Source organism: Patella vulgata, chromosome 2, assembly GCF_932274485.2.
Source record: "Patella vulgata chromosome 2, xgPatVulg1.2, whole genome shotgun sequence".
NCBI classification, from domain to species: Eukaryota; Metazoa; Mollusca; class Gastropoda; family Patellidae; genus Patella; species Patella vulgata.
The window spans coordinates 36514515-36541787 of NC_065880.2; the positions used below are offsets into that span (position 1 = coordinate 36514515).

A 27273-nucleotide genomic window follows, 5' to 3' on the forward strand; every position below is an offset into this window, starting at 1 on the left:
CTGCCAGAGTTATGATCCTTGATTGCTTTGGAAATTTTTGTGAACACTTGAAATTTATAAACGGTGCTTTAGCTAATCCTATAGATTTTAAACGATTTTCAAAATTCTTCCAGAGTTATAGCCCTTTGAAAATCTTTTGGTCAATCTAGAGTCTTAAACACCGATAATTGGAATCTACGCTGGAAAATCCCTAGAACTTTTCTCGACAAATAACGGGATCGAATCCGAGACCTGTCATTTAGAGACGGAAATGGAGTGAACAATTCCCCTGAGAAGAATGAGAGATTCAAGTGGTACTAAGGGCTTCTACTACCTTCAATATATTCTCCCAGGCGTTGTTTAATATTCTCGAAAATATGCTTCAAATTGACCCTGTCATACATGCCTGAGCAAACCACAAAGGGAATATTTGCGGGAAAAAAAATCCACAAATTTTAAAAAAAGAAGGTATTTTCTGTTTGTTTATTTTAACTAATTCTATACAGTTTATTGCTTATAAGAATACATTTAAATGTTACAATTCATCTCTTGCACTTCGTTTTTATAAAGCTACAAATTAATTGTAAATATATTTAACAAAAGAAAATGTACAATTCCTAGGCGAAATAGTATCATATTTTTCAACTCAAAAAGTTGCTGTTCATGTTGACTTAAACCAAGACGAGAGTCGTTTCCGCCTGTATTAAACATTTTATAAACCATAAACAGGTAAATCTGCTTATTGCAGATCTTTCTTTGGGTCTGAAATGTTATATAAGTTTTTAATTGGACATTTATTTACATGACAAGACCATAATCAACCATCGATGCCATTGGATGGCTCCGATATTAAGTAGATTTGAATTGTTCGACCATTAAATGATTTAATAGGCCTTCGCCCAAAAGAATGTAATTTGAATAAAATTTTCAATATATTCATTTTGCATTATCTATTTTTGAAATATTGTAGCGAAAAAGGCTAAATCTTTATCTAAATCTTACATAATACCCCTTTAATAAAAAGGTAACAGCAATCTAATAGCATAGGACCCCATCTTGCATTTGTTCCGATCTAAATGAACACTCTCTGATATATTTTAGTGTATTAAACTGGTTAAGTCGGCTTGAAAGTCTTTCAGTCTCAGAGAAACACGTTTTTAATCCTTTGTTTGGGGCACAGTCATCTTCTTCATATAAATGCAAATGTTCAGTTTCCATGTGGAGTTGGTGGTAAGTCTCCAAATTTCAGGCTATATTTAATATTTCAATACTCTTTCACATTTAGACGTTTACTTTGCATATACTTAAATCCAATATTATATTCTAACTTTACTTCATCTAAGGCCAGAGAGCAACGACGAATGCACTGCACTTTGAAATATATATAAAGGCGACTGCAACAAAAAATTACATTTATCTCTCTTATCATTCCGGAATTTTAATACGTCTTAAATATGCTTTAATATTTACAATAAATCATTTCTATCTTACTGTGCGTATGTACATTATTCATCTAAATTTTAAAAATGCGACGTCTAGCTCTTGGCGTGATAGGGCACAAAGATGACGTTTACAACTTTAACCTAACATATATTATTTACTGTGTCACTTTCTTAAACTATCATAATAATTAGCCAAGTCACATTTATGATTCATTAACTACAATTTGGTGTCTAACTTGTCTCAATCTATCTTCTAAAATTACAGATTGTAGGAATGTTAAGAATTTTAAAGTTTCTTAAAACAATCTGACGATGTGCTACACCCTCAAAAATAACAGTTTCACATGATCAAATAGAAATTAGTCAGAATGAAGAATTAAATAATGACGAATCCAAGGATTTTATTATTTACAAATCCCGGCTCTATGCCGTAAGTAATCTACTGTCCTTATTAAAACTAATATATTTGACTTGCTAACTTTAATTTGTGGTTTTTCGTTATATTCAACGACCTGTCATTGTAAGACATTGTATTCTATCTATAGCCCGTTCTAAATATTCTAATTCTCCTCGCAAATCTCTTGTAACGCTGTGAAGCATGTCTTTATTGTTGAGAGTCTGTACTGTTTGAGTATACGGATCATAACGGACTTCATATGGTCTACGGATATTTGCAGCATAGTTCCTGAAAAGAGAAGAAACACGTTAAAAATAGCACGTACCGTTGCAAGGCAGTACACGCATCCTATTAGTCAAAAGACGCCACATACGACGTAACATTGAAACTGAAAATGATATATCATTTCTGCGCCCAATAAGTTTAAACATAAAATTGATCAGCCTGAACCACGAACCTATCAGGTTGAAATTGAGAATTATATTCCATTCCGACGCCCTATAAGCTTATACCGAAAATTGATCGGGCCGACATGCCTCATCTGTACATAGCGTCGGTCAGGAATTAACTAGTTCTATCTAACATGTTGCTAGTTCTGAGAAAAATGAGTGTCGGTACCCGTCAGGGCCGGCAGAAGCAATTCTTGATTGCTGGGGGGTGGGGGCGCTACCCTCCTAGGGCTTTAGACGACGGTCCAGGGGCCGCCCAGACCCCGGAAGCTCCCGGGGTTCTTGATACTTTCTGGCTAATGAGCAATGAAGTGAAATTTTATTTCATTTCTAAATCCCTTACCATGCAAACACAGTCGATGGTCGTTTCCTGTGATGCTGAACTTGACAAATATATGCATAATAATACCAAAGGTTGTGGACACTCTAGAGGTCACAATTTTTATACGGACCGAAACAGCCCGACAAAATGGCCGCTACATGTAATACCCAGATCGTGGGTCATCCAGAGGTTCGAATTTTGATATATCCCAAAGGCATGGGTTCCTTTCGATACTGCCGCGTAAATTTCTGAATTATAACCCCTGATTCTACGAAACATCACGTTTTGAGCTTGTGGACACTCTAGAGGTCACCATTTTTATCTTTTTTTCAAAACCGACCAAATATATCACCGTTACATCATAATTATGGTTGAATTCAAATTTTCCTGAAGATCGGACCGAAATTTTCAGTCAAATCGCCACTCCCCTTTACGCAAATGGTATAAAAGCATGTAATACCCAGGTTGTGGACCGATTAGAGGTCAGAATTTGTATTCCGATTTAGATGAACTTAAAATGAGTATCACTAGCACTTTGATGATTTCAATTTTGGTTCGCATTGCCCCCCCCCCCTTTCCTGTAATATGAATGAAGTTTGTGAACCTTCCTGGGGCTACAATTTTTTTTTCCGATTCATGAAATGAAACTTAAACTAGGACCAAAAGTTCTTGGATGAGTTCGACTTTGGTACGCATCAGACCTTACCTATATAGCCTCTGATTTTTACGCAAAATGTGAAATATATATGAGTTTTTAGGCCCTCCAGTGGGGCTACAATTGTTGTCCCATTCTGATTAAACTTAACAAACATGTTAAGGATCAAAAGATCTTAAATGAGCGGATAAGCCCTATTGATTTTACCTCTTCCCCATACATTTTATGGAAAATGTGGGCGTATTTTGCATGGCAACCGCTTGTTTTAACTGATCATAACTGATAGCAGTGAATTATTTGATAGATAAGGGACACAGAGAAAGACTGTGAGAAAAACTCTATACCGTCGGTTTTTAATTACCTAATGCCCTAATCGGTCATAGATACAGCGGAAGTGAGATGGGGTTGAAATAAAGATCGACTGCTCGGTTAACTAATCGTGATCCTCGCAACTGGGAGTCTCTTTACCCAGGGATCAGTATAGAGCATAACAGGGTTTTCTTCTGAAAGTCGACGTTCTAGCGGTCTCACTTCTATGTTAAAATCAGACCTTGTTGCACATAATGGCATAATTACGGACATAACGGACTGCCTGTATCCATACTAACTGACAGAAATATAGAATCCCGAAAGGTCACACACAATTTCCTGAGAAATATAGACTTTTTTTTATATATAAAACTAGTTAATTCCCGGCCGACGAGTCCAAACTGAAATTATCAAACTAAGGAAACTTTGACGTCGGGAAGAAGTTATATCGTATGAAAAAGTAAACAGTTTTTGTAAGACATCATACACTCTGCCCGGGTGACTGTGACAGGTTATTAATACGTCACGAAATGATTGGTATCATGTGTTCTTGAAAGTGTTCTAGAAAGAGTTAGCTAGGTTTTCTGGGGAGTTAGCAAGGTATGGTAGAGAGTAATTCGGGTTTTCTACATTCAGCTGGCTACATTTGTTGAAGGACATGTTATGAAACTGATCAGCAGTAAATATTCGCTTAGCCGCTTCTATCACTGTCAGGGGTGACGTCGGGACGAGTTAATTAGTTCTTAATATTAACTTCTTTTCTGTAAATTAAATTCCGAAACAATTTATGAATATTTCCTGTTTGGTAAAATGGGTACATAAAACAGTAAACCAAGGCACAAAATGAGTAAAACGCACCAATCTGCACGGACCGATGAAAACAACGCACGTTTTATCGATGCAGTGTGATATGAAGTCACCTATCGACTGTTCCTGCACGTGATCTTAAAGGTCAGTCACCTTTCACAGAGTTAAAACAAGGCTTTCGCATTACCACTATGAAACATATATGTATATTATAGAACCTCTACCGCCACCTCCCTTAAAGGAGGCAAGTCTTTAACTCAATATCAACCAGTCTTCGACATTGCAAACATGACTTATTGGTCAATTTTAATCCACATTGATGTTGTTAGCTTACCGTAAAAAGATGGGCTACTGATATTCAATAAAAATGTTTTAAATTGGCACGCGAATCGCGTGTCAGAATATTTTCGAGTGCCATTTGTAATGAAGCTACTCAATGAACGAGGCTAAACATACCCCATAGGAGAACACCACCGGTGTAGAGCGGAATAATCCGGGGCCAAAGACTGCATTCAATTCTGCGTATTTCGCAGAACATAGGTGATTAGAAATTACAGTAAAAACGCAAACGATTTAATGTAAATCCGTTTATATACATTCATATTACATTATTATATGCGTTGCGACCCATTTGTGTCCATTTCTAGGTGTCAAAGAATAGGGATTAAGGGCCTGGATAAGTAATCATGTTTATCTTTTCTGGCAGACGTAATTATTCGTGCTGCATTTCATTTTAGCATATCTTAACGACCACAACTTTTTTGTGTTTCACCTAAATCGTTATTTATTGCTACAGAATTGAATAATGAAATCAATATACAGTTGAGGTATTTAAATCTATATATGGAATGGAATCATATTTTAAACTCCCTTTTACATGTAACCGGTGGAGTTTTTTTCCCCATGTCAACTCTAATGTACCTCTTTATTTATGGCTTTTAAATGGTGCATTTTATAAAAAGGTTAACCGAGCCACCACACAACACGTGTGTCTCTGGAACTAATTAGAGTTCCATGTTGGCGGAAACGTGAGAAAAATCAAACGATACAGTTTCATGGAGATCGATATTATTATTGTATTTATTCGACTCGCGATATTCGTGATTTTTTATCCTTAACGGAGCAGCATGAGGTAAAGAGACTCGTCCACTACGTCATTATATTGCGATAATCGATATCGATCCAATATCTTGATTGCAGAGAGCAAGTTAAAGCGTGTTTGATGTTCACTGTATAAGAATACAATTAAAATTTCTCAATGCGGAACGAATAATAGACAATTATTTATATCAATTCCCAATAAAGAAACATGTCAATAAAAAATATTTTTCTTTGAAATAAATCTTAGTGGAAGATATCAATAGGCATGTTTTATTATACTGATGATAACGACAGTGATGGATGTAGGGGACTAGACAGCTTACCCTTTTCAGAACACCAGGTACTACTGTCGTTATGATCTGTCGAGCACTTTGATTTGGATCCGTTGCATTTTTTACAGCTAGTGGTGCAGGGTGGCGGGTCTGGCATCTATTCGTTCTGATGGGTTGAAAAATCTGGGTCCCGTGTACAGAACACTTGATAGTTGCCGCTGCCCGGGCAAAATTTCCTTCGTAGCACACAGTATGGCGTATACCTATCTTCATTAGCCCAGTCAGTGCAGAAAATTAGGAAGTTAAACCCCATTTCATTTCATTTCACTGCATTTTATATTTTGATTTGTTTCCCGGGAAGACAATCTGTTTTCGTTGACTACATTCAGATGTAACCAATTTTGTGTTCCGCAGTCGACACATTAAACCACAAATGAATCTCAAGTTAGTAAATAAGCATAGACCTTATCCTATCACTAATCTAAAGAAATAGTACAATAGATCAGATCAACCCAGTCCAATTCTTTATTTGGACCTTAATAGAGGAAAGTTTCACTCCTTTAATAATAGTAATGGAGAAATAAAGTAAGGCGTACCTCATTTTATCCATCATATCTTCAAATGATTCAACGACATAGAAAATAGGTTGAAGATCTTGATCTGTATATTCTTGTAGAGATGTCTTTACTGGATCAAATGCTCGTCTTTCTGGTGTATCGCCCAGAGCATGAAGAAGTTCTCCATACGATGATAAAACTGCGGCACCATAAGCTCTGATCTGCCCTCCTTGCTTACACAAACCAAACTCAATAGTAAACCAGTACAGCTATAAAATAAAGGCTCTAATTCACTGGCTAGCTCCCCAACTTAAGAGTCCGTTAAAAAAACGACAACATTTTATCTATAAAATATGTCCATGGAAAGTTTTACCACAAAAAATGACCTCACAGCGATACACTCTTACAAATTTGATCTATAGTGGCAAGGGCAAATGGGGGGACGCGTATGGTTAGCGCGTGTGCGTTGTATCTATATCGTAGCAATGATCTATGTGTTAAAATCATATTTGGAACGTGTTTAACCAGTTCTATCACATATGTGATAATGACTGACGCCAATATTGTCCTTTAAAGAGTAAGTCACTGGTCCACCAAGCAGGAGATCCTAAGTACAGACAAAATTTGTAACATACGTAATATTTCTAAATCAAAATATGAAACAGAGAACGTCGAAAATCTAACTAACGGCGATAAAAGCTATAACACGATGGTAGAAAACTATAGAATAGAATATAATAGAATATAATAGAATGGTATTGCATCGAAACTAACTTTGATGGCAGCATTAAATATGTAAATGTGAAAATTAAAAGAAAACATCTTATGTTGCTGTTCGAAATCCTATGAATATCTATAATAAAAAGCTTAATTGTAATGCCATCTATAATTCTTACCGTTGCAAACTTCTCAATATCTTCATCCGATGCCCCTAGTGAATTTAAACCAAGCTCCTGTGAGAACTGGGCAAATCCTGGATCGGCTAACATTGGTACGTGACCCAATAATTCATGAATACAATCACTAAAAGATCAAAGAAATATCAAAATTACATATTTAACAGGTAAGGCCCTTACATCACTATTAACATATACATTTGTAATCTAATCGAAAAGTTCCGTGGTCGCATGCATGTACATTATTGTATTGTTGTATTGATAAATTACGCCATATAGATATGGATCCATATGAAAGAATTTTTTTGGGAATGGCACATCCCGGGTCCTATAATACTATAGCAGATCTAAAGTTAAAATAAGGACGAACTCTGTGTACTCACGGTTCCGGGGTGTAATCTGGTTTAGATCCATGTCTAACATACTGGGTACACTGAAATACACGGAATGCCAGGGAGGCGAGAAAATCACGAGCTGTCAGTAAACCTGATACCGGTCGTAGTTGAAACCCTGTTTTACCTAAAATAAACAATTGTTAAACATAGAAAATATAAATAGGGCTCGGGATATATCCGCGACTTTATTTGAAATCGAAGACACGGGTAGAGGCAAACGTAACAGTACAGTGTCAGAACATCAAGAGCTATCAGTAAATCTGATAGTAGTTGAAGTGCTGTTTTACCTAAAATAAATAATTGTTTTAAATAAACAAAATTAGACGTAGGATATATCTGCGACATTTTTAAAAAAAAAACCAAAAAAAAATGTAGCTTCCTGCCCTAGAGTCTGTGATCGACGGAAAATACATTTTAGTAGAGCATTTAATATTGGCAGCGATACCCTTCCATACTCGACAGCCTGTCTGCGACAATCTTAGAAATATCAGACATTCTAAGCAGTAATAAACCAAATTTTTAAAAGCCCGTAATGGTATGGTAATCTGATGTTGTTCGTAAGAGATTTTCTCAGTGAAAATCTTTATTTTAAAGTGTGCATTCGAACCCAAAAAACACACGAACCCAAAAAACTAATAAGTTTGAAAAAGAATTGATTATTAGAATTAAAGTTACAATTTCATATTTTCTAAGAAAGTCAAAACATAATTATTTCTATGTCTTTTGCTCAATAGGTTGTCAACTTATTATTATACGATCTTTCTCACACTTAAAAATCTTCACACCGGAAATAATAACACAATTACCTCCGAATTACCTCCCTTGTTTTCTATTCCCCCACCATGGAATAGCTATCTCCAAACGTTTGAATTTGAAGTTGAAAATGATATTTTTGCCAATTTATCAACTGGCAATAGTGATTTATAGGATTAATAGGACTGTTTATAGATATCATCTATTTTAGGGCTTTATTTTAATACATTTTAAAAATATAACTTAAAAATATGAAATTGTAACTTTAAGTAAGAACTTACGTTTTAAGAAATTAGATATATCCTCTAACTGAGGTATATTATCTGCTGTATATCCACATTCATCTTCTAAAACTTGAAATATATCGCGATGTATCTTACACGCATGGGTGGGAAATAACTTCTTTAACTGACGGAAAACATGGCCCCTGAAAATAAAATTTGTGTAGGACTTGATAAAAGCTTTTATTCAGAATGTGCGCTTTAATGACAGAACTGGTTGACAAGTCTTCTGTTCGGTTTTCTTAACTAGATTGTCATGATTGTACTTAATGCATATTTCGGAAAATATCTAAATTTTCAATACTTACTTCATGCTAAATATACTCATATTGAATATTTAACACTGCATTAAGAAAACGAACCCAAGCAATTAAGTCTGACGAGTTTGCAGAAGAACTCGCGAACATATAGATTTCAAAACAAATTTTTGGCCGAATGTTGCAAAATTTTCAATTCATGAACCATTTTCTCCCGAATGAAGATCAGCGTCTTTAAAGGGGGGTACCGATTGATCGGGATGTGTAAAGATGGTATTAGAAGCCAGTGGATGAATGATGACGATCGACCGAGTTATATGGTCCTCGAATTAATTGAACATGGACTGTCAACATTAGTGTACAATGAAATATTTTGGTTTGTTAGTCTCTGTTTAAAAATGACATCAACCTACCATGTGTTGATATCTTCCTGTGTATATTCTACTCTTGGAATGGGATCACCACTGAAAATAACATACAATAATACCAATTAAATTAAAGATGCATTATACAAGAGCTAAATACGTCTACTGCAGATTTTTCTTCTGTCTCCAATTGTTGTCTAAATTATTATTTAGACATTTATTCACAATATAAAGCCGATAATCAAATCTCTAGAACATCGAATGACTTAGATATTGAATGGATTAAACAATGTCCACCATATCTTCGTTAAACGATAATATGGCAGCGCTCAAGGTGATGGCCGATTGGATGACTGAAAACCGAGAGTTTGTTTTTTTATCACGGCAATGGTACTTGACAATCGGCAATCGTCGTAAGCAATTTAGGGTATTTCTTGTCAAAACTTCTAACATTCATAACTTTGCCCAGGATAAAGTACTTGGACTGACATTTTCAATATATTCATTTTTGAGCTATATTAGCAAGAACCACATGCTCCTTGTTTAAATCTTACGCGATGCCTCATTTCCAAAGACTTGGTACTGCTTCTCCTTTGGGAAGTCTACGAAGCTGGTTGGACTATTATGTACTATGTATACTGTCAATCGATTGAGTAATAGTCTGGTGGGTATCACGCGAGAGGTAGTGTACGATTACAATTTACGAAACACCTACTAATTACATAGGAACTTCCGACAAAGTCCAGTAATATAACACTATTGTATTGACTTTTAAATTGAATACTCTTTACAATCGATGGCATTATTTAACATTTTGTTCCTAGAAATTAAAATTGTCAGGTTTCATGTTTTGGCCGAGACGCCACCAGACAAATGATGTGCACATAAACAGTGAAGCAAATGTTTCTGAAAGGGCACTCAACTAGTAAGCATACCACACATCATGCATGTGTTATACTGCTTGTACCTACAAGATCAAAGAAAACAACAATTGAAAGCAATTTAGAAACAACATGTACGCCAATACCAATTAAACAGGGTTTTGAAACTTACTGTTTATAATCAAAGGCAATATCTGCTATCTTCTGTCTTCTGTCACGATAGTCTTTATCCGTATAACCCTGTAACAAATAGCACATCATACAAACCAAAACTATTATCAGAGACCAATCAGGGGCCTGTTTCACGAAATTTCAACTAAGATAAAATACAAATTTTAGTAATTTGATTGGATAATATTAGATTGATTTTAGTGCTTAGCCAATCAAAAGTGAAGTATCTACTAAACTTTGGATTTTATCTTTAGTTAAGATTTTGAGAAACAGGGCCCAGGTGTATAATCTTTAACGTTATGACCATTGACTGTTTGAGAAGGGTTCAAATCTTGTTTTAGATGCGACTTGTCAGTCCGAGCGATCGAAGAACCGAAGTTCCTTGTATACCATGGCAGCACTTTAAAGATCACATGAAAGTTGCTGTCAGAGCAACATATATCCCACAACACACTGCATGGCATCAGCATGGGCTGAGCATGGCGTATGCCCGCATTCATTAACCCGCTTGGTGTAGAAAAGTAACACTTTAAACTCGATTTCAACTATCTTAGGGGCAACATTGATTTTGAGTACCAATTAATCACTTCTGTAATCACTGTAATAAAACTCAGATTACTTACCGGATGATCTAAATCAAGCTCGGGTTCAAATTTAGAAATAAGATGAGTACATTTATCAAGTTCAGAGATATGTCGTGGAAACCAGATTTCTGAAAGTAAAAGAAAAATGTACCAGTTAATAATATTAAACCTTAAAGGGAAGTAATAACTGTTCATTCTTATTACATAAACTTAAACAGGCTTTAATTGAGAATAAACCCAAAAGATAAATAAGAATGAACGAAAAGGACAAAAATTTAGGAACGAAAAGGACAACTGAGAAGGAACTAAATGAACAAATAAGTAGGAACTAAAAGTACAACAAACGGTGTTTGAACGCCAAATGGATAAATAAAAACGGTCAGAAAGGGCAAATAAGTAAAAACTTAAAGGACAATAAACTATTTTGGAAATAAAAGAACAAATGAAAAGGATCTGAAAGGACAAATAAGGGCAATAAACGATTTTGTTTGAGTCAGAAGAACAAATGAAAATGATCAGAAAGTGTAAATCAGTAGGAACTAAAAGTGTGTGGGGGGCACAAAGGATATTATCTAAGTCAACTATTTTAATTCATTGTACCGCGACCATCTTCAGATTGCTCAAATTTCTTTGTGGGATAACAATTTGCCTTCATTGAAAATTTAATGTCTATATATGGATTAAACCAATTTTTGGGATATGTTCCGCTGCTGACATTGCAATCCGAAAATTAAATTTCAAATTAGTACACAAACCTATTTCCGCTTACTATTTCGAAACACTTGCCACATCAAAAATTGAAATAATACATCATATCAATCTGATTTACGTGTTTTTGGCCTAAATCAAGGTCAAGTACCGACATATTAAAGTGCGCGTTTTGAACAGTTTGGTTGAATGACGCATATGTGTAATAATCTAGCATCTATATTATTGGGAGGGTTATATATATTGTCTCACCTGGTTTATTTTCTGGACTCGATTCACTGATTATATCAACACCCGAAACTTTACTATGCTTCTGTATATTAGTTGTGGCGGCTGTTACGCCATCTTTCTTACCAGAACATAACAAAAACACTTCTGAATGGGCGTCGGATTTACGTGATTTTCTTGTTTCAATGTGCTTTATTGTAATACGAAAGTTCTGAAATTAAATTGAATTATGATTATTTAAATGAGACCATTGTTCAGTGTACAAGTTGAAATAGGAATAGATTCTGTAGTTGGTGCAAATAAGAAAAGTCATCAGAAGTCAAACTATCGACTATCGATGGTCTGATATTGTTGAATTATCATGATGGGCGAAATACCTATATATTTGTATCACAGATTTAATGTGGACATGTCTTTTTTGTGTGTGAAATTGGGACTTTTAATTGATTTGGTAAGAACAATTTACATCGTTTTAAACTATTATAAGATCTGCTTGGGTACTGTATTATATATTGTGTATGCTAAGGTACTATTTTGTTGCTTGTGGAGCCAACAAAGCCAATGTTTACGCTATGAATCAACTTTGCTCTAAAAAGATGATCAATTCCAAAGAATAAGTAGGAATAAGTCAGTCCAAAAACAGGAAATAGACATGAAACAGAGCTAAAAGGCGCGAACTTCTCCATTAATTAATATGAATAGCGACCGAACAATCAGACAAAAAACACCTTAACTTCTAAATTCATTCTAGGTTCATGTAGCCTCTTGTTCATCTCTATCAATTTAAAATGGCTTATGGTCATTGTGAAGGAAAAAAAGTATCATAATCACACGCTAAGGTTCACGATCTTTTGATATCGTCTGAAAGATTCATGAAATTTAGATAGGTTTAATCGCTCGTGTGAGAAAAAACAGCGGCCATATTTGAGCTTGGCTTAGTTCCGAGTGAAAATGTATGTCCCGGAAATTCAATGACATTTAGTCTGAGTTGACTAATGCGTTTTTATTTTAAGTATCGACAATATTTGGAAAATTGGGTTTAATGGATGTCACTACAATAGAAAGAAAGTTAAGATAAATGTTCACTCTCATTATAAGATTATTAGGTCTCCAAGATTTTTTTCAAGCGATTCCAATCACGTATCGACTGCACCATTCGTTCAGAACTTTTAAAACCACATGTACGTTTTATTTTCGTAAAAGATAAGGGTGTCATCTCAGGACACTGGTACATTTTACACGATGTAATTGAATACAAATTTAAATCGGAATCAATTCGTGAACTTTACAGAGATTCCTCATGACATACAAAACTAACATCTAGATTCCTAGTAGAGTCTGAGTAAAGAGCGCCAAATGACAAATACAGACGTGAACCCGTTCCATTCACCAGTGATCGAAAAGGATCGAGACAATTTTCACCGGAAGCACTTAATCGATTGTATTAGTGCGCTTTGTATGGATGACGGTGACTTGAGAAATTCGGCGAATTGAAGAAACGGAATTTCTGTTTCCGTCTCGTAAATAATTGAACCTGCCTCCATCTTTAAATAATTGCTTCGAGTCTAAAATGAATTCTGGACATTGAATATCCGTAGGAAGCGGAAATGAAGGCAAGGCGTTTAGAGGATAGAAATGTATGGTCGACTAAATCACATCAAGCGACATCACAGATTTATAGAGCGTATGCAGACCAGCTACGGTGACTTTTGAAGGCCTACAGTAAGTTTCAGTTTGGTGTTAAACAACCACCGACCGAATCCTTAATAATTTCAGCTATTACATACATGTTTCTAATCCATTTGATTATGAGTAGGCCCTACAAATTGTTTTGTTATTCCTATTATGGAAAAGTACGAAGTTTTCTGAGGGGGGCATATGCAAATCATAGATAGCAAATCACCGGCCTTCGCTTCCCCTAAACCTGTGTAAACCAGTTTTTCAGCAAATAGAGGTAGAATTCAATCTGATTTAAACACAGATCCTATTTCGTTTCGTTTTTTTATAGTTCAAAATGTCGTTTTACTTGTCTTTACTACACTAGGAACCGGAAGAGTTGTTATATTACCAGCGTTCTGGTTAAAGTTAGGGATTAGCCAATGAAACGTTCTGTTACGGTGAGTTCTTGGCGTGCGATGCACGGAATTGTGGGTAAACCACGCTGATTATTAAACAATATCTGACGTCATAAGGTCAAAAGCCACTGATGCGACCTTCCAGTACAACCGGTCAGATCTTCATGTAGTGTAGGACATTGAAAGTATAAAAAACGAAACGAAATATTGATCTGTATTTTAATCAGATTGGGGTAGAATTATGATTTTTCCAAGATATATTATAAGGTTTTTCGATCAAATGGAGAGTTGACGGAGAAAAAATTCACACATAACTTGATTTAATAAATAGTTATTCAGATAAAGTGTATTTCAATTGTATTTTAAAATTAATCATAAACAATCAACTGAGCCCAGGCACCAACCAACAAAGCAGTTACAGTATGCAGGGGTCGGGGTGGGCGTTACTGAAACTTTTGCCCTGGGGCGCCACATAGGCTTGTGAGGACCCGGCTCTGAGTATGGTAATCCATCCTCGAGCCACAGAGCTTGTTCATTCTTTAGTTTCACGAATTCACATATCTTGCTAAATATGTAATGCGGTCGTAGTTTCGATCCCTGGTGTGAGCGTATCTGACTTGAGTTTTCTCCGGGTACTCTGGTTTCCTCCCACACAAAATATCCCGACGCGTACGCAATGCATGATAGAATAAAACAACTTGTCTACGATATCACCATAGGTGGAAGCGGACGTTAAACACTAATAGAAGAAGACGTATGATATTTATGTTAGTATCGCAACATAATATTTTATAAAGTCTATTCTACTAATATCCCTACGAAGAGAATTTCTGGTTAATACACGTAATGTATGTCCTGAATATTGCAGGGGTGTCGAAAATTACAAAATTATGGACACTCTGGGCCTCCATTACTGGGCCATATATGTGCTGTGAGAGAAATATTGCCCGGACAAGCTAACGCGTCACCCGACCTTGACAAGGGAGGAGGGGTGGGGCACACCGGAAAATCCCCTAAGAACTTTCGAGACCAACAGCGGAATCGAACCCGGGGCCTCCATATTAGCGAGCCAGCGAATTACTCACTATATAGTTATTGATAAACGCTTGTCGTAAAATGTTGTCGATTTAAATCTCTGAAAAGCCACTTAGCATCTCTTCACGTTTCATTGTTTAACGGGATTGACGTTGTAATTGCTGCAACCATCTCTTGATACTGACTATATAAAGTCAATACCGATGTAAGTAGATCTTTATTTAAATAAAAAAAAAACCTTAATGGCGAAGGCAACTCATATTTTCAAGTCACGGATGCACTTGTTAACTTTGATAATGCCAGCGCCTATACAGATGTTTAAGGATTCCTGAAAATCGAAGTCATATTGTTTCATTTTCATGTAACTTTGGTAACGTCGCGTATATCTGTTTCTATGTGTGTATATAGTATTATGATATATATGTACACGTGAGAAAAGATAATGACTCATCTTGTCCACTACATAATTACATGTATTTGCACATTACAGAGTGAGGCACAGATTGGGAAAATTAGAATTTCGTATCGTTTGTTATCTGATATTGTACTATTTTTAGAAAAAAAACGAACGAAAATGTAATCTGATTTTTAGTAGATTGGAAGAATTAGCAACCTATTGAATACAAAGGGAGGGCCTTTCGGCACATGCAAATCCTTATAATTACATGTATATTCCCCGGATTGCTTTTCTGAAAAAGATATGGAGTTTTCTGGACGTAGACAGTGGAACCCTGGGGTTGCGGGAAAGTTACTACAATAATATCACGCACATTAAAATTTGGCAAATAGTTTTCCATGCTTACCTCAAACAGACTTATAATTGGTCCAATATTAGTCGAGCCGTCTTTCAAAGATAAAATAATCCCAAACGTTAATTTGTTGGATTTATCTGAAGTTACGATGGCATCACCATTCACAAAAACATCCTCTTCCTCACTTATAGAATCTCCTTTACTGTGTATCTTCTCTCTTTTTTCAAATTCGAGATTTGACAAAGTTTCAAATTTGGCATCATCAATTAAACTTTTTCTTCTCCAGCCACCATGCTGAAAAACAAAAACAAAGGGGACACAAGAATTAACACAGGAACGCTAAACTACTTCATGATCAAGCTTATATAATATAGTTTGAATCTGCTTGTTTTGGGAGTTTTGCGGTTTACATACTGTCGGTGTTTTACGGTAAGACTGTTCGACGTTAGGATGCAATGGGACTTAAAGCCAACCGCTTGAAGACGTTCGTTTGAACAGACAGAAGATCATAGCTGATTAGTAAGTTAGAAACATTTAATTATAAAATAAACTGTGTGCTATAAAATATCGAACTTATAAATTATACACAAAAATCACCATTTTCCTTTTTGACGTGATAAAAAGAACACCGGTCTTCGAGGAATCTGAGTTAAAAATATAGAATTCTAAACAGTAATCCATCATATAAGACACAGAAGTTGGTGTATTTTGATTTTATAGAAACGATCGAGACGAGAATTAATTACACGTATTAAAAGGTAAATTAGTTGAGGGATTAATAGGGTGGTATGATCAATACCCAAGTTATCCCCCTTGTTGGCCTGCTGGCCTATGATCATCATATAGACATGAAGCAATAAGCTAGCGCCATAAACTGTTATATATTCCATTTATTTAAACAGATTTGAAGCAAGCAAACAATAATTATTATAAATCACTGTCTGTTTGCTTTCAATTAGTAGAAATGAAGTCGTGGTTGTATGAATTCGGACCATAGGGAAATGAAGTAATATTTGATATGTAGTCTCTTGAACCAATAATACAACACGGTTTAAATCTGTTTCTTTTGTTTTCATTTTTTTGTCTTAACGATTTTTCGATAATATTTTATGCCTTGGCGTGATAGTGCCTTAAGGATGATTGTCCCTAATTGACGTGTCATTCAGCAATTTATCCACAATAATAGAACTTAGTTATATAACTGCACGTTATACAATATGTCGCCACTCCTATTTGGTTAGTTCTAGTTTCACATGAAAGCCTTGTAATAAGAGAACAGGTTTGTTTTTTAATACAACCTACAATAGTATTTTTGATTAAGGGTGAATAACGGATAGATTCCATTGAAGAACAATATAAGGTCGTATTATTTTAAATTATTCATCGGCGCTACGGTGAGATGGTGAGATTGGTGTTTTTTCTTTCACCTCCATTTTTAATTACGTGCATTTTAAAAATTGTATGGGAAGATAAGATCTAAATAATTGTAGAAAATAAAGGCATTAAAATAGTTTCTATATAACATATACGGACAGTTTAATTAAAACAGGGTTAACGTCTATTCAACACAAACTAGGTTATTTTGAGACTAGCATATGGTACATCTTTATTTAAATAATCCGCGTGCGCGTAGGTGTCCTATTTTGATGTCATTTCATGGCCTACACTTGAGTTCAGATATTCTTTTCATCCGAACATTTAGATTTTTCCTTTCCAGACCCTCGGTAAACAAAGTAACAAACTAGTTGTTTTTTCTCAGAGGCCATAAGCGTTTTCTTTTAACCATTCGCCTGTGTTTTCTCCGGGTTCTCCGGTTATCTCCCACGGCCGAGGAATCCCCCACCCTCCACGCAAGTAAATTATTGTAGGATACAATGATTTTTCGATCAGGGATAAGCCGATCGTTCTTTCACTAAAAGTGCTCTCAGATAATAAAATAAAAACATTTTTAAAAAGTCTTGCTGGAAATAAAGGTTTCCTTAACATTTCCATTGAAAGGTGGTGTTAAAAGGTTGGGGAAATGAGCTTTTACAAGAAAAAGGTCAACATCAAACTATGTAAATATATAAACACTTGTAATTTACCTGCCAGGTAAACTCACAGTCAGTTTGTTTTCAGTTTTATTGTTCACTGTATTGAATATGAAATTACAATACAATATGAAATGTGAATATTATGGATGGGAATGTTGTATTTATCGTGATATTGTGTTGTTTAGAATGTTTATATAATTTCACAGCAATAAATGCCATTTTATTACTAATATAGCGATATTGACAAAATAAATATCAATCAAAATGTAATTATAAAAATCGAAGTAGTGGCAGATTAACCTAAGCGTATAGAAGCGGCCATATTCAATATTAAGTTTATTACTTGTGGTGTATTATAATCGGTGGTGGTTCATTCAGGTAGAACTAATATTCAACTTAATGCTGACATCTTCGATTTCTGATATCCACTTTATTTCTAAAGATAAAGTTGGCATTTATTTACGTACGAGATTTGATATTGACTAACGAGGTGCTGAATGAGCTTTTTAGATTAAGAAATCATCTCAGATATAAGTGATAACGGGTTTCGTTCATATTATATAAATGGCGGGGGAGTGGGGGTGCATGCGCTTTATATGGCACCTGCTAATATTGTAGCTTTAATTAAACGACTGGACCCACGACTCCGCTATTAGGCTTTAGTCCCAGGATCGTCTTCCACCCAGAAATGCATTCAGTCTGAAAGTCCCTGGGCGGGATTCGAGCGATATAAGAATCCCCAGCAAAAACAATATATTATGAAAGTTGAATCGTTAGGAATATCAGTCGACAAATGGTAAACTTCCGTTCAGTATTTACAAATCTATGGTAAACTGAAATTCCATCGATCTAATTTGTTTCCTTTGTAAACAAGCAAACCGCCATCTTTATGTTTCGAGAAATATAATTGCTGGGCCTGTTTTTAATCAACCTGGGTATATTTTAGCGTGGATTAAGCCATGAGAGATATGATTTATTCCGAGTAAGAAACTTTGTTGTCCGCGAGACAAATTGTTGGGTTTTTTTCGTCTAGAACACCTCTTACCAATTATTCTTTCAAAATTTCACATCGCCAGTCAAGTTTTGTAGTACATGCACTTATATTTATATATATTGATATAAAATAGTATTATTTGCAGTAGTCTAAGTAGATACTATTGCCCTTGTGTTTTAAATTCCAAACCAATACGAGATTTGAATATCAGAGCCCATTACAGGAAAAAAAATGAAACCAGCACAGTAAAGTATTTTTAAACGTGTTCAACAATTTGCTGAGTGTTGTTTTACCACTTTGAACCAAAACAAATCAAGACTGCTTAAGTAACGTTAAATATAGAGTACGACAATAGCTTCACCCTCTCTTCGATGCAATCAATTAATTTTACCTGTCCATAAAGTTATTTTCCATGTTCAATTCACCACGATAATTAGAGATGTACTTTTTACAATGAAATTCTAATATTCTAAGAGCATTTTCAAATTTCCAATGGTTTTGCCCGGGTTCGATCTTTGTGTAGTATTCAACTTATATAACATTAAACAATTGTGTATAAAATGCTCAAAGGTGCATGACTCTAATTATCCAATTTGTCAATTACTTGAAACGTTTAAAGGAATGCTTTAAACTGAAGATTTATATAATGGGTCATATATTAACTGGCAGGTACTATGACCCATGTTTATATTTTATAAACATGACCAATCAATAAGGGGTTATTTTATGTGTGTATACCAGATCCGTATGAGGTTATTTTATGTTTGTGCCCGATCTGTATGAGGTTATTTTATGTTTGTACCAAATCCGTATGGGGTTAGTTTATATTTGTAACAGATCAATATGGGATTGGTTTATGTTTGTACCAGATCCGTAAGGGGTGTTTTTATGTTTGTAAAAGATCCATATGGGGTTATTTTATGTTTAGACGAGATCAATATGGAGTTAGCTTATGTTTGTTCCACATCCTTATTGGGTTATTGTCCCCCCAAAAATAGCACGCCAGACCCAAATTTATACACCTATGGTCATTGTAATGTGGACCCTGCGATCAACATTAAGAAATAATTTAAGGTCACTAAATTCGTCAATAACCCTTTAATAATATATGCTGGGCACTAACAGAAACGGAACACATATCTTTGTTGGTTTTATTAATTCTGATAATCGACGAATACTATTCAGATCCTATGACGTCCCCGCTCCCTCTGGATGCCATTAAAATTATTGCTTTGAATAATTGTGTCAGTGATGTTATTTCGCAGCAAGACTTGTAAGCAAAGGACAATATCACATAGCGACATCCAACAAAAATAGTCTTTTAATCAAATAAATATTTTCTGATAAATATGGCCCATTTTTTGATTCGTATCTGACACGCGAGCAACAAATTCAATCGCATACCATCAGATAAGGATTAGTTGCTGTAATTGTGAACATCGAAATATTATTGACTTACACGGCGACAAATAAAAAGCTAGCCAGGGTCGATTTCCATTTTACTACGCCTTCCTTGCGTTCTTAAAGCTCATAAATTTGACATATAATAAATATTGGATACCTCTGTTTCTACTCCATTCATTTCTACTAAAAGCATTGGTAATGGTGATGTTTACACAAGATAAATATTTTCTATACGTTTTATAAACATACATGTAAAATAAATAAAGGTATTGGGTTTTCTATTGTTTCAAATTTTTGTTTTAAATAATATTGATCAGTATATATGTACTAAATTACAGTGTAGGTTTATATCGTAGGTCTATTCAGTTAAACCGTTTGTCATTCTATGTCTGATTTCTTTAATGAATACTCTAATTATCTGAATACGGCCCTGAAGTGTACATGTCTATGTTTACAACAATTCGGTATATCAGGATAAATTTTCCAACAAAACACGGATTCTAACAACTTTTATTTCTCTAAAATGAAGCGAATGTATGTCTGAAGGCATCTGAGGTTTACGATACATGTACCGTATCGTACTTAATAAGATCAAAATATATGGCATAAGATCAAAATCATTGGGTACACTGGTGTCACTTGCGGTAACTCTAACACCTAAAGCACGGCACCACACATACCATGTCCCTGAAGCAACGACTGAGTTTTACAAGATATAGCTTGATAAGATGTACAGAGTTAAAGCGAGATCAATCCTTCAATTGATGATGTACGTATACAGGCATTTTACATACACGTTCAGTTTTGTCTGTCTTGATTGTGTCCAACTTTACACGTTTTACTGTTTCTGTTGTGATTTCATTTCATTCAAGACAATTCATTTGTATTAGAAATCGATTTCACCAAAGTTTCGAAATCAAACTCGATAGCACCGAATGAAGCCGAATTATCAACATATTCTCTGAAATTCCCAACAGTCTAGCGGGAGCCGTGGTGGCTCGGTGAGTAAGACGTTGGCTCTGTAACCTGAAGGTCTCGTGTTTGATCCCGGTGTTGGCCGAGAAAGTTCATTGGCATTTTCCGGCGAGGTCCCCCTTGTCAATGGTACAGGACACGTAAAAAAAAATTCGACAGATAAAAGAGTAAGCCGTAATTCCGCTGTCGGTCAAAATTTGCCTCAGCACACTGTATGACGTATGCCCGTCTTCATTAGCCTAATCGGTGCAGAACAGTAGGACGTTTAACCCCATTTTGAATTCTTTTTATTTCCAAGCAGTCTCCCACCTTCCTGGGTGGAAGATCACATTATATGTGATGAATTGTTTTCGTTTGTTCAAAACCATATACGTCTGCATAGCTAACAAATTTGTTTCACTTTTGTATTTCCACGATTATGCATCAATTTAACCCTTACACAATGTAGAGAAATTTTGTATTTGAAATTTAGCTAAATAAAATTCATTTAAGTTGCCCTAAACGGAGTCAAATTTCACAACTTCTCCATGCCCCCCGCACTCCCTAGAAATTCGATTTCTTACACCAATAATTATAATATTCAAACCACCAAGACATTGAGAAACGCTTGCTTTGTATTGTTTTTAAAAAGGGGTCCAGTGGATCTGGAATGATATTCGTAACCTTATTATGTTTAGAATAATGTTAAAATGTCTTAAAATACATGGCATATATACACAGCAGTCCTACCTTGTTAAAGAATAATCCTATTAGTCCTAAAATCCAGTTGAGAAATTGGCAAATATATCATGTTTTTGTTGAAAAGTAAAACGTTTACTTTTGAAACTCATTCCAGGTTATTACGATGTAATAATGATCATTAATAATTATATTATACATATCAATAGTTGCATAAACATGGTCACAGTAATTTAATCAGTAGAACTACCACAACTCGTAAGCTGGGTCCAATATGGCTGCCATGGATGGTGGGGTGGATCCAGTAGAGCTACCATAGCTGGTAAGCTGAATCCGGTAGAGATACCATAACTAGTAAGCTGGATCCGATAGAGGTACCATAATTAGGACGCTGGATCCAGTACAGTTACCATAGCCAGTAAGCTGCGTCCGGTAGAGTTACCATAGCTAGTAAGCTGGATTCAGTAGAGCTACAATAGCTGGTAATCTGGTTCCAGCATAGTCACAACTGATAGTAAACTACCATAGCAAATAACCTGGATGCAGTACAGCTAAAATAGCTAGTAACCTGGATCCAGTAGAGCTACGATAGCTAGTAAGCTGGTTCCAGTAGAACCACAATCGCTAGTAATCTGGATCCGGTATATCAAGTAACCTCGATCTAGTACAGCTACCATAGCTAGTAAGCTGGATTCAGTAGAGCTACGACAGCTAGTAATCTGGATCCAGTATAGAGCTACCATAGCAAGTAACCTGGATCCAGTACAGCTACCATAGCTAGTACCTCGATCCAGTAGATCTACCATGGCTAGTAAGCTGGATCTAGTAGCTTCTCTTGATGTTTCGTGATAAAAAAAATTGACTAATATACAAAGCCTGTCAAACAACTAACGAAAGGTACATTAACACACCGGGAACTACAAAGCCGTCTATATAACAAAAGACTAACTATACGCAACAGTATAAGAAAAAATGGCCACCTCCTATATCGGTTGATGCCAATCCACCAGAAGATAATATACCAAGATAAGAACAGACATGAAAGTAAAGGCAAACTGAAAATATAAGTCATTTCGACATAAAATTCTACCACAAAGATTAATATGTTCATGCATAGATAAGTGAATTATGAAACAAATAGAAATTAAGTTGGTTAAAGAATCAACGAGTCATGACCTTTACTTAAAATTTCCATACATTGATTATACACTTTCGTGTATGTTCTGGCGGAAATATCTTGTTCCTGACTTTTTGGTGCTATAGGTTTAAATCACAAATTTATCAATATATCGATAAAATCAAAATAATTGATCCATCAGGAAAATTTCATTCTAGACTATAGACTTATTTATCAGTCTATCAAGTGTTGTCCTTTTTTTCAATAAGCTGTGGTTTATTACTGGGTTTTTTTCTTTGTCAAAGTGGGCCGTTGTATTTAGTTATTTAAATGTATGTTTTTATCACTCTATCAAGGTATTATGTTTTATCAGATCATCAGAGCAAGTGGTTTTATCAGATCATCAGAGCAAGTGGTTTTATCAGATCGTCAGAGAATGTGTTTTTACCAGGGAATGTTGATCAATCAGTTTGTCGAGGAATGTTATTTTATCAGTGTATAAAAGAATGTGTTTATCAGTGTATAACGGAATGGTGCTTTATCAGTTCGTCAGAGCACATGTTTTATAGGTGTATAGAGTGATGTTGTTTTATCATTCTATAAAAGAATGTCGTTTTATCGGCGTATAAAGGAATGCTGTTTTATCGGTGTAGGCTGTTTCGTCTGCTTAATCGTCTTTTCATCAGTATATCATCGTCATTTAAATATACATTATGCAAGAGCTAAATCTTCCTATTTGCAGGTCTTTCTTTAGGCCTGAAATGTTATCTAAATTATTAATTAGACATTAATTAACTTATCCAGACCACAATCAACACTCGGTGTCATCGCTAGCATGCGATATTTACTGGAGTTGAATCCGAGTTGCGGCTCAACGCTCAATGATGATTTAATCCAAAAATGGATAATCGAGACTATGTTTTTTTTTATCGTGCCGGCTTTAGTGGATCAATTTGACTGAAATTTTCATCAAATTCCGTTTACATTATCTACTTTTTAACTATTATAGTGAGAACAGTCAGCTCTTTATCTAATCCCCCATAATGCCCCTTTATGTGATTGGGGAATATTAGTCTAAACGGGTGCAATTCCGATAATTTAAAAGAACATTAAAAATAGAAAATTTGTCAAACATCCACTACAGACGATATAATATGGGATATGGTCGAAACCAACCACTGCTACATATAATTTACGGGATATTTTGATTTTATTTTCTTAATTAAATACTAAAAAATCAGTGTGAGCATATTTTTGCGTGGATTAAGTTATGAAAATTTAGATATTGTCCGAAAATTGCTAATAACGATCAGAGACTTAAAGACTTTACTCTGTTTTCTCCCATCATGGGGCGCGCCGTTTTATTGGTCACTTAGGGGAAATGTTGTTTTAGTGAATTATTAAGAAATATCAAGGAGTATCTTTGTTTATATTAAGTTAATATAATTAATTTGTTCTCGGTTTATCAAGTATTGACTTTTATTAGTGTACATAGTCATTATATTATTATAATAATTTGCCCAAATTTACGTTATTAATTAATATTGATATGAAATTGTAATCTAGTAGGATAAATTATGCAAGCGTGGACGTATTGCTGTCGATCTTTGTGCATCCAATTTTGTAAATGAAATGCGCGTTTAATAACATAAAGTTCCGTAACATCTTCTGGCGACTATGTCATCGATAATCTTATAAAAGGATCACTGTATTAAATATTAATGATAGACTATCCTTGTAGTTTATGGCTATTTTCTCACCTATTTTCAACTGGACGCTATTTACAGATTGGTGCGTGTTAAAGTGATATGTTGATAACTCCTGTTCATTATATATGTATACATTGCCATATGTCCATCCGTCGTATAATACAAGTTCATTGATACGCGCGAAAGACATGTTAAAGTCCCTTTATACCTGCCTGTTAATTGATGTAAATTAAAATAGACGGACAGGCGGAATTAATTACACATAATAATTGAGAGAGAGAGCGAGAGAGAAAGAGAGAGAGAGAGAGGGGCGGGGGGGGGGGTAGCAATATAAGTATATACAATACAATAAAATAAAATTTATGACAAATTTAATATCCACGTAAGATCCATGCCCATGTGCTCAATAAAGAGTGCGTTAGCGGCAAGGTCGATTAATGGACTAAAACAATGAAGGAAAATCGTGTACAAAGTACCAATAGTTATAACTATCCAAAGACAATCGATATACCATAATGATTACCTTCAGGGTCCTTTATTAAAGTTCATGTTAATTAGTTTCAATTCTGTCTTCGTTGCATTATATACGTTCTCCAAATGATTATTAATCTTAATATAAGGTCTTCGATATCAAAACTTCATTAAGGAACTTAATACTCTTCGGCGTTCGTTTATATGGCATATAGTTAGTCCCGAAGTTTTCAAAAGCTAAAGTTTTATCAAAAAATCTCAAATATCTTACCTCTTGGCTATAACTTTTCTGAAAAGCTAACCTTCTTTTGACAGTTTCTGTTGCCATCGCTAGATAACTCCCAAAGCTAGGCACAATCTGTGAGTATGACTATATGTATTAATTACAAGACATCCACAAGTATAGAACTATTTCTATATAAAGGTGTTGTGTAAGTCAGTTTATAGCTAGAGTAATAAAAACCGCCCGCGATCGCCACGGGAAAAGGGCCAATCGTTCCTCAATTCATGAATAATTAAATTTCTGTCCAATCATTTTCATCGATAAATGAATTTGGCTTGGAATTTTCGATTCATATGTATCTTCGATTTTTACGCCAACCAGTGTCGTTTGAATGGAGCTTTTCCGTTCGTTTCCTGTACGTCATATTTGCCTATCTGTATACCCGCCCACTTGTAGACATGTCGAGGGGATAAGAAGTCGATCGACCAGTGACCAAGACCCAACGTTCCAAGTCACGGCCTCTCAATCAATTAATATAGTAACGTGGTATTCAACTGAACGAGGTGTAGATTATCATTGGAAACAATTACTTCCACTTATCTTATACATCAAATTATTGTCATTGAAATTTCCATACTGAGGAGTAGCGTGTTTTGTTTAGATAAGGTATATTCAAACTAATGAAATTCTAAAATGTTTTCACTTTTGATTATGTAACAATGGAACGCCATATCACATTTTTTAAAAATTTATATTACAGACCCATATTTAGTATAAAAGAGTCTATACATAAAACTTAGCGTGCATAACAATTTCTATTTTCATGCTACAATGTTTATTAACGGTTTCTAAAGTAAACAAATTCATATTAATATGATCACCGTCACGTGATCCTTTATTCAAAAAATTTATTTATATATTATGAGCATTGTTTTTAATCTGTAAGGGCTGTCTGCTCTCAGATGAAATAAGTTCACTGTTTGATTTGTCTGGGTATATAAGTTTGTGATATTTACACTCAAATGATCTAAGTTTTGAATTTAAAGGAGCTAAGTCGCAGTGAAATAAACCATAGTAATTGTTATCCATAAAAGTGTGTTTTTGATTATGTTCCAATTACTAAATGCCATTCAAAGAATAGCTAAGTCGCTAATATTTGGGACCTAGAAATTGCCACAAATGGGTCGCAACGCATACAATAATGTGTGAGAGAGAAATGGGGTTTAACGTCCACTCGACACAAACTATGTCATTTCGGGACTACATACAATAATGTAATATGAATGTATATAAATTGATTTACATTCAATCGTTTCTGTTTTTACTGTAATTTCTAATCAGTTAGGTTCGGCGAAATACGCCAGTATTCTCAACCGAATTTCAATCTCTAGCGTCTGGTTATTCCAGTCTACGCCGATAGTATTTATTTGACATGCTCTCCAGATAAGAATATGATGTCACCGTTTGACATGACTTGTGGAATATGCCTAGCCTCGTTTTTCGAGTCCCTTATTACAAATAGCGCTGAAACGCATTATGGTACACGACTCGTGTACCAATTGTAAAATGTTTATTTTGTCTTTAAATATTGGATATCAGAAGGCCATCTTTTCCCGGTAAGATCACAACATCAATGTTGATTTAAACCGACAAATAAATCGTGTTTTCAATGTCGAAGATTTTGGATGATATTGAGTTAGAGACTTAGCTACTTTAATGTTTACGCCTACTAGCATTCATAATAGGCCTAAAATGTTCACGTATCTGAAAAATCGAATCAACGTGGTAGGAATAAAAATTTCAACGGCAGTGACGACGGGTGAAACACTAAATGCATGTTACGTCCAGTGGTGTACCCAGGAATTCCCTAAAAAGTGAAATAAAAGGGGGTGGGAGTGCATGGGTTAAAATGACCTAAGGTCATTTAAAGACCACTGAAGTTACGAGTTTGCTGTAGGGGGATCCCTGGCCTATGTTCTAAAACATTTTCTTTTAGAA

General features: G+C 35.1%; 1 protein-coding gene across 1 annotated transcript; it reads right to left on the reverse strand.

Annotated features, from left to right (window-relative positions):
- Positions 1–443: 443 nt before the first annotated feature.
- Positions 444–25687, reverse strand: LOC126810984 (tyrosine 3-monooxygenase). The gene is made up of 11 exons (XM_050536443.2): positions 25324–25687; positions 15723–15965; positions 11834–12020; positions 10913–11001; positions 10291–10358; positions 9286–9336; positions 8616–8761; positions 7570–7705; positions 7187–7313; positions 6330–6559; positions 444–2106 (listed from the first exon to the last, which is right to left on the reverse strand). The coding sequence occupies exons 1-11, from the start codon at positions 25378–25380 to the stop codon at positions 1926–1928; spliced, it is 1515 nt and encodes a 504-aa protein (XP_050392400.1). The 5' UTR covers positions 25381–25687; the 3' UTR covers positions 444–1925.
- Between the last annotated feature and the right edge of the window lie 1586 nt (positions 25688–27273).

Bases quoted from the DNA above. Each gene is read 5' to 3' on its own strand.
- LOC126810984 (XM_050536443.2), bottom strand. From the start codon at position 25,380: ATGGCAACAGAAACTGTCAAAAGAAGGTTAGCTTTTCAGAAAAGTTAT. The intron at 15,966-25,323 runs GTAAGATATTTG...TTTGTTTTTCAG, and splicing joins AGAAAAGTTATAGCCAAGAG to CATGGTGGCTGGAGAAGAAA. The intron at 11,002-11,833 runs GTGAGACAATAT...TTTTACTTTCAG, and splicing joins GAGTCCAGAAAATAAACCAG to AAATCTGGTTTCCACGACAT.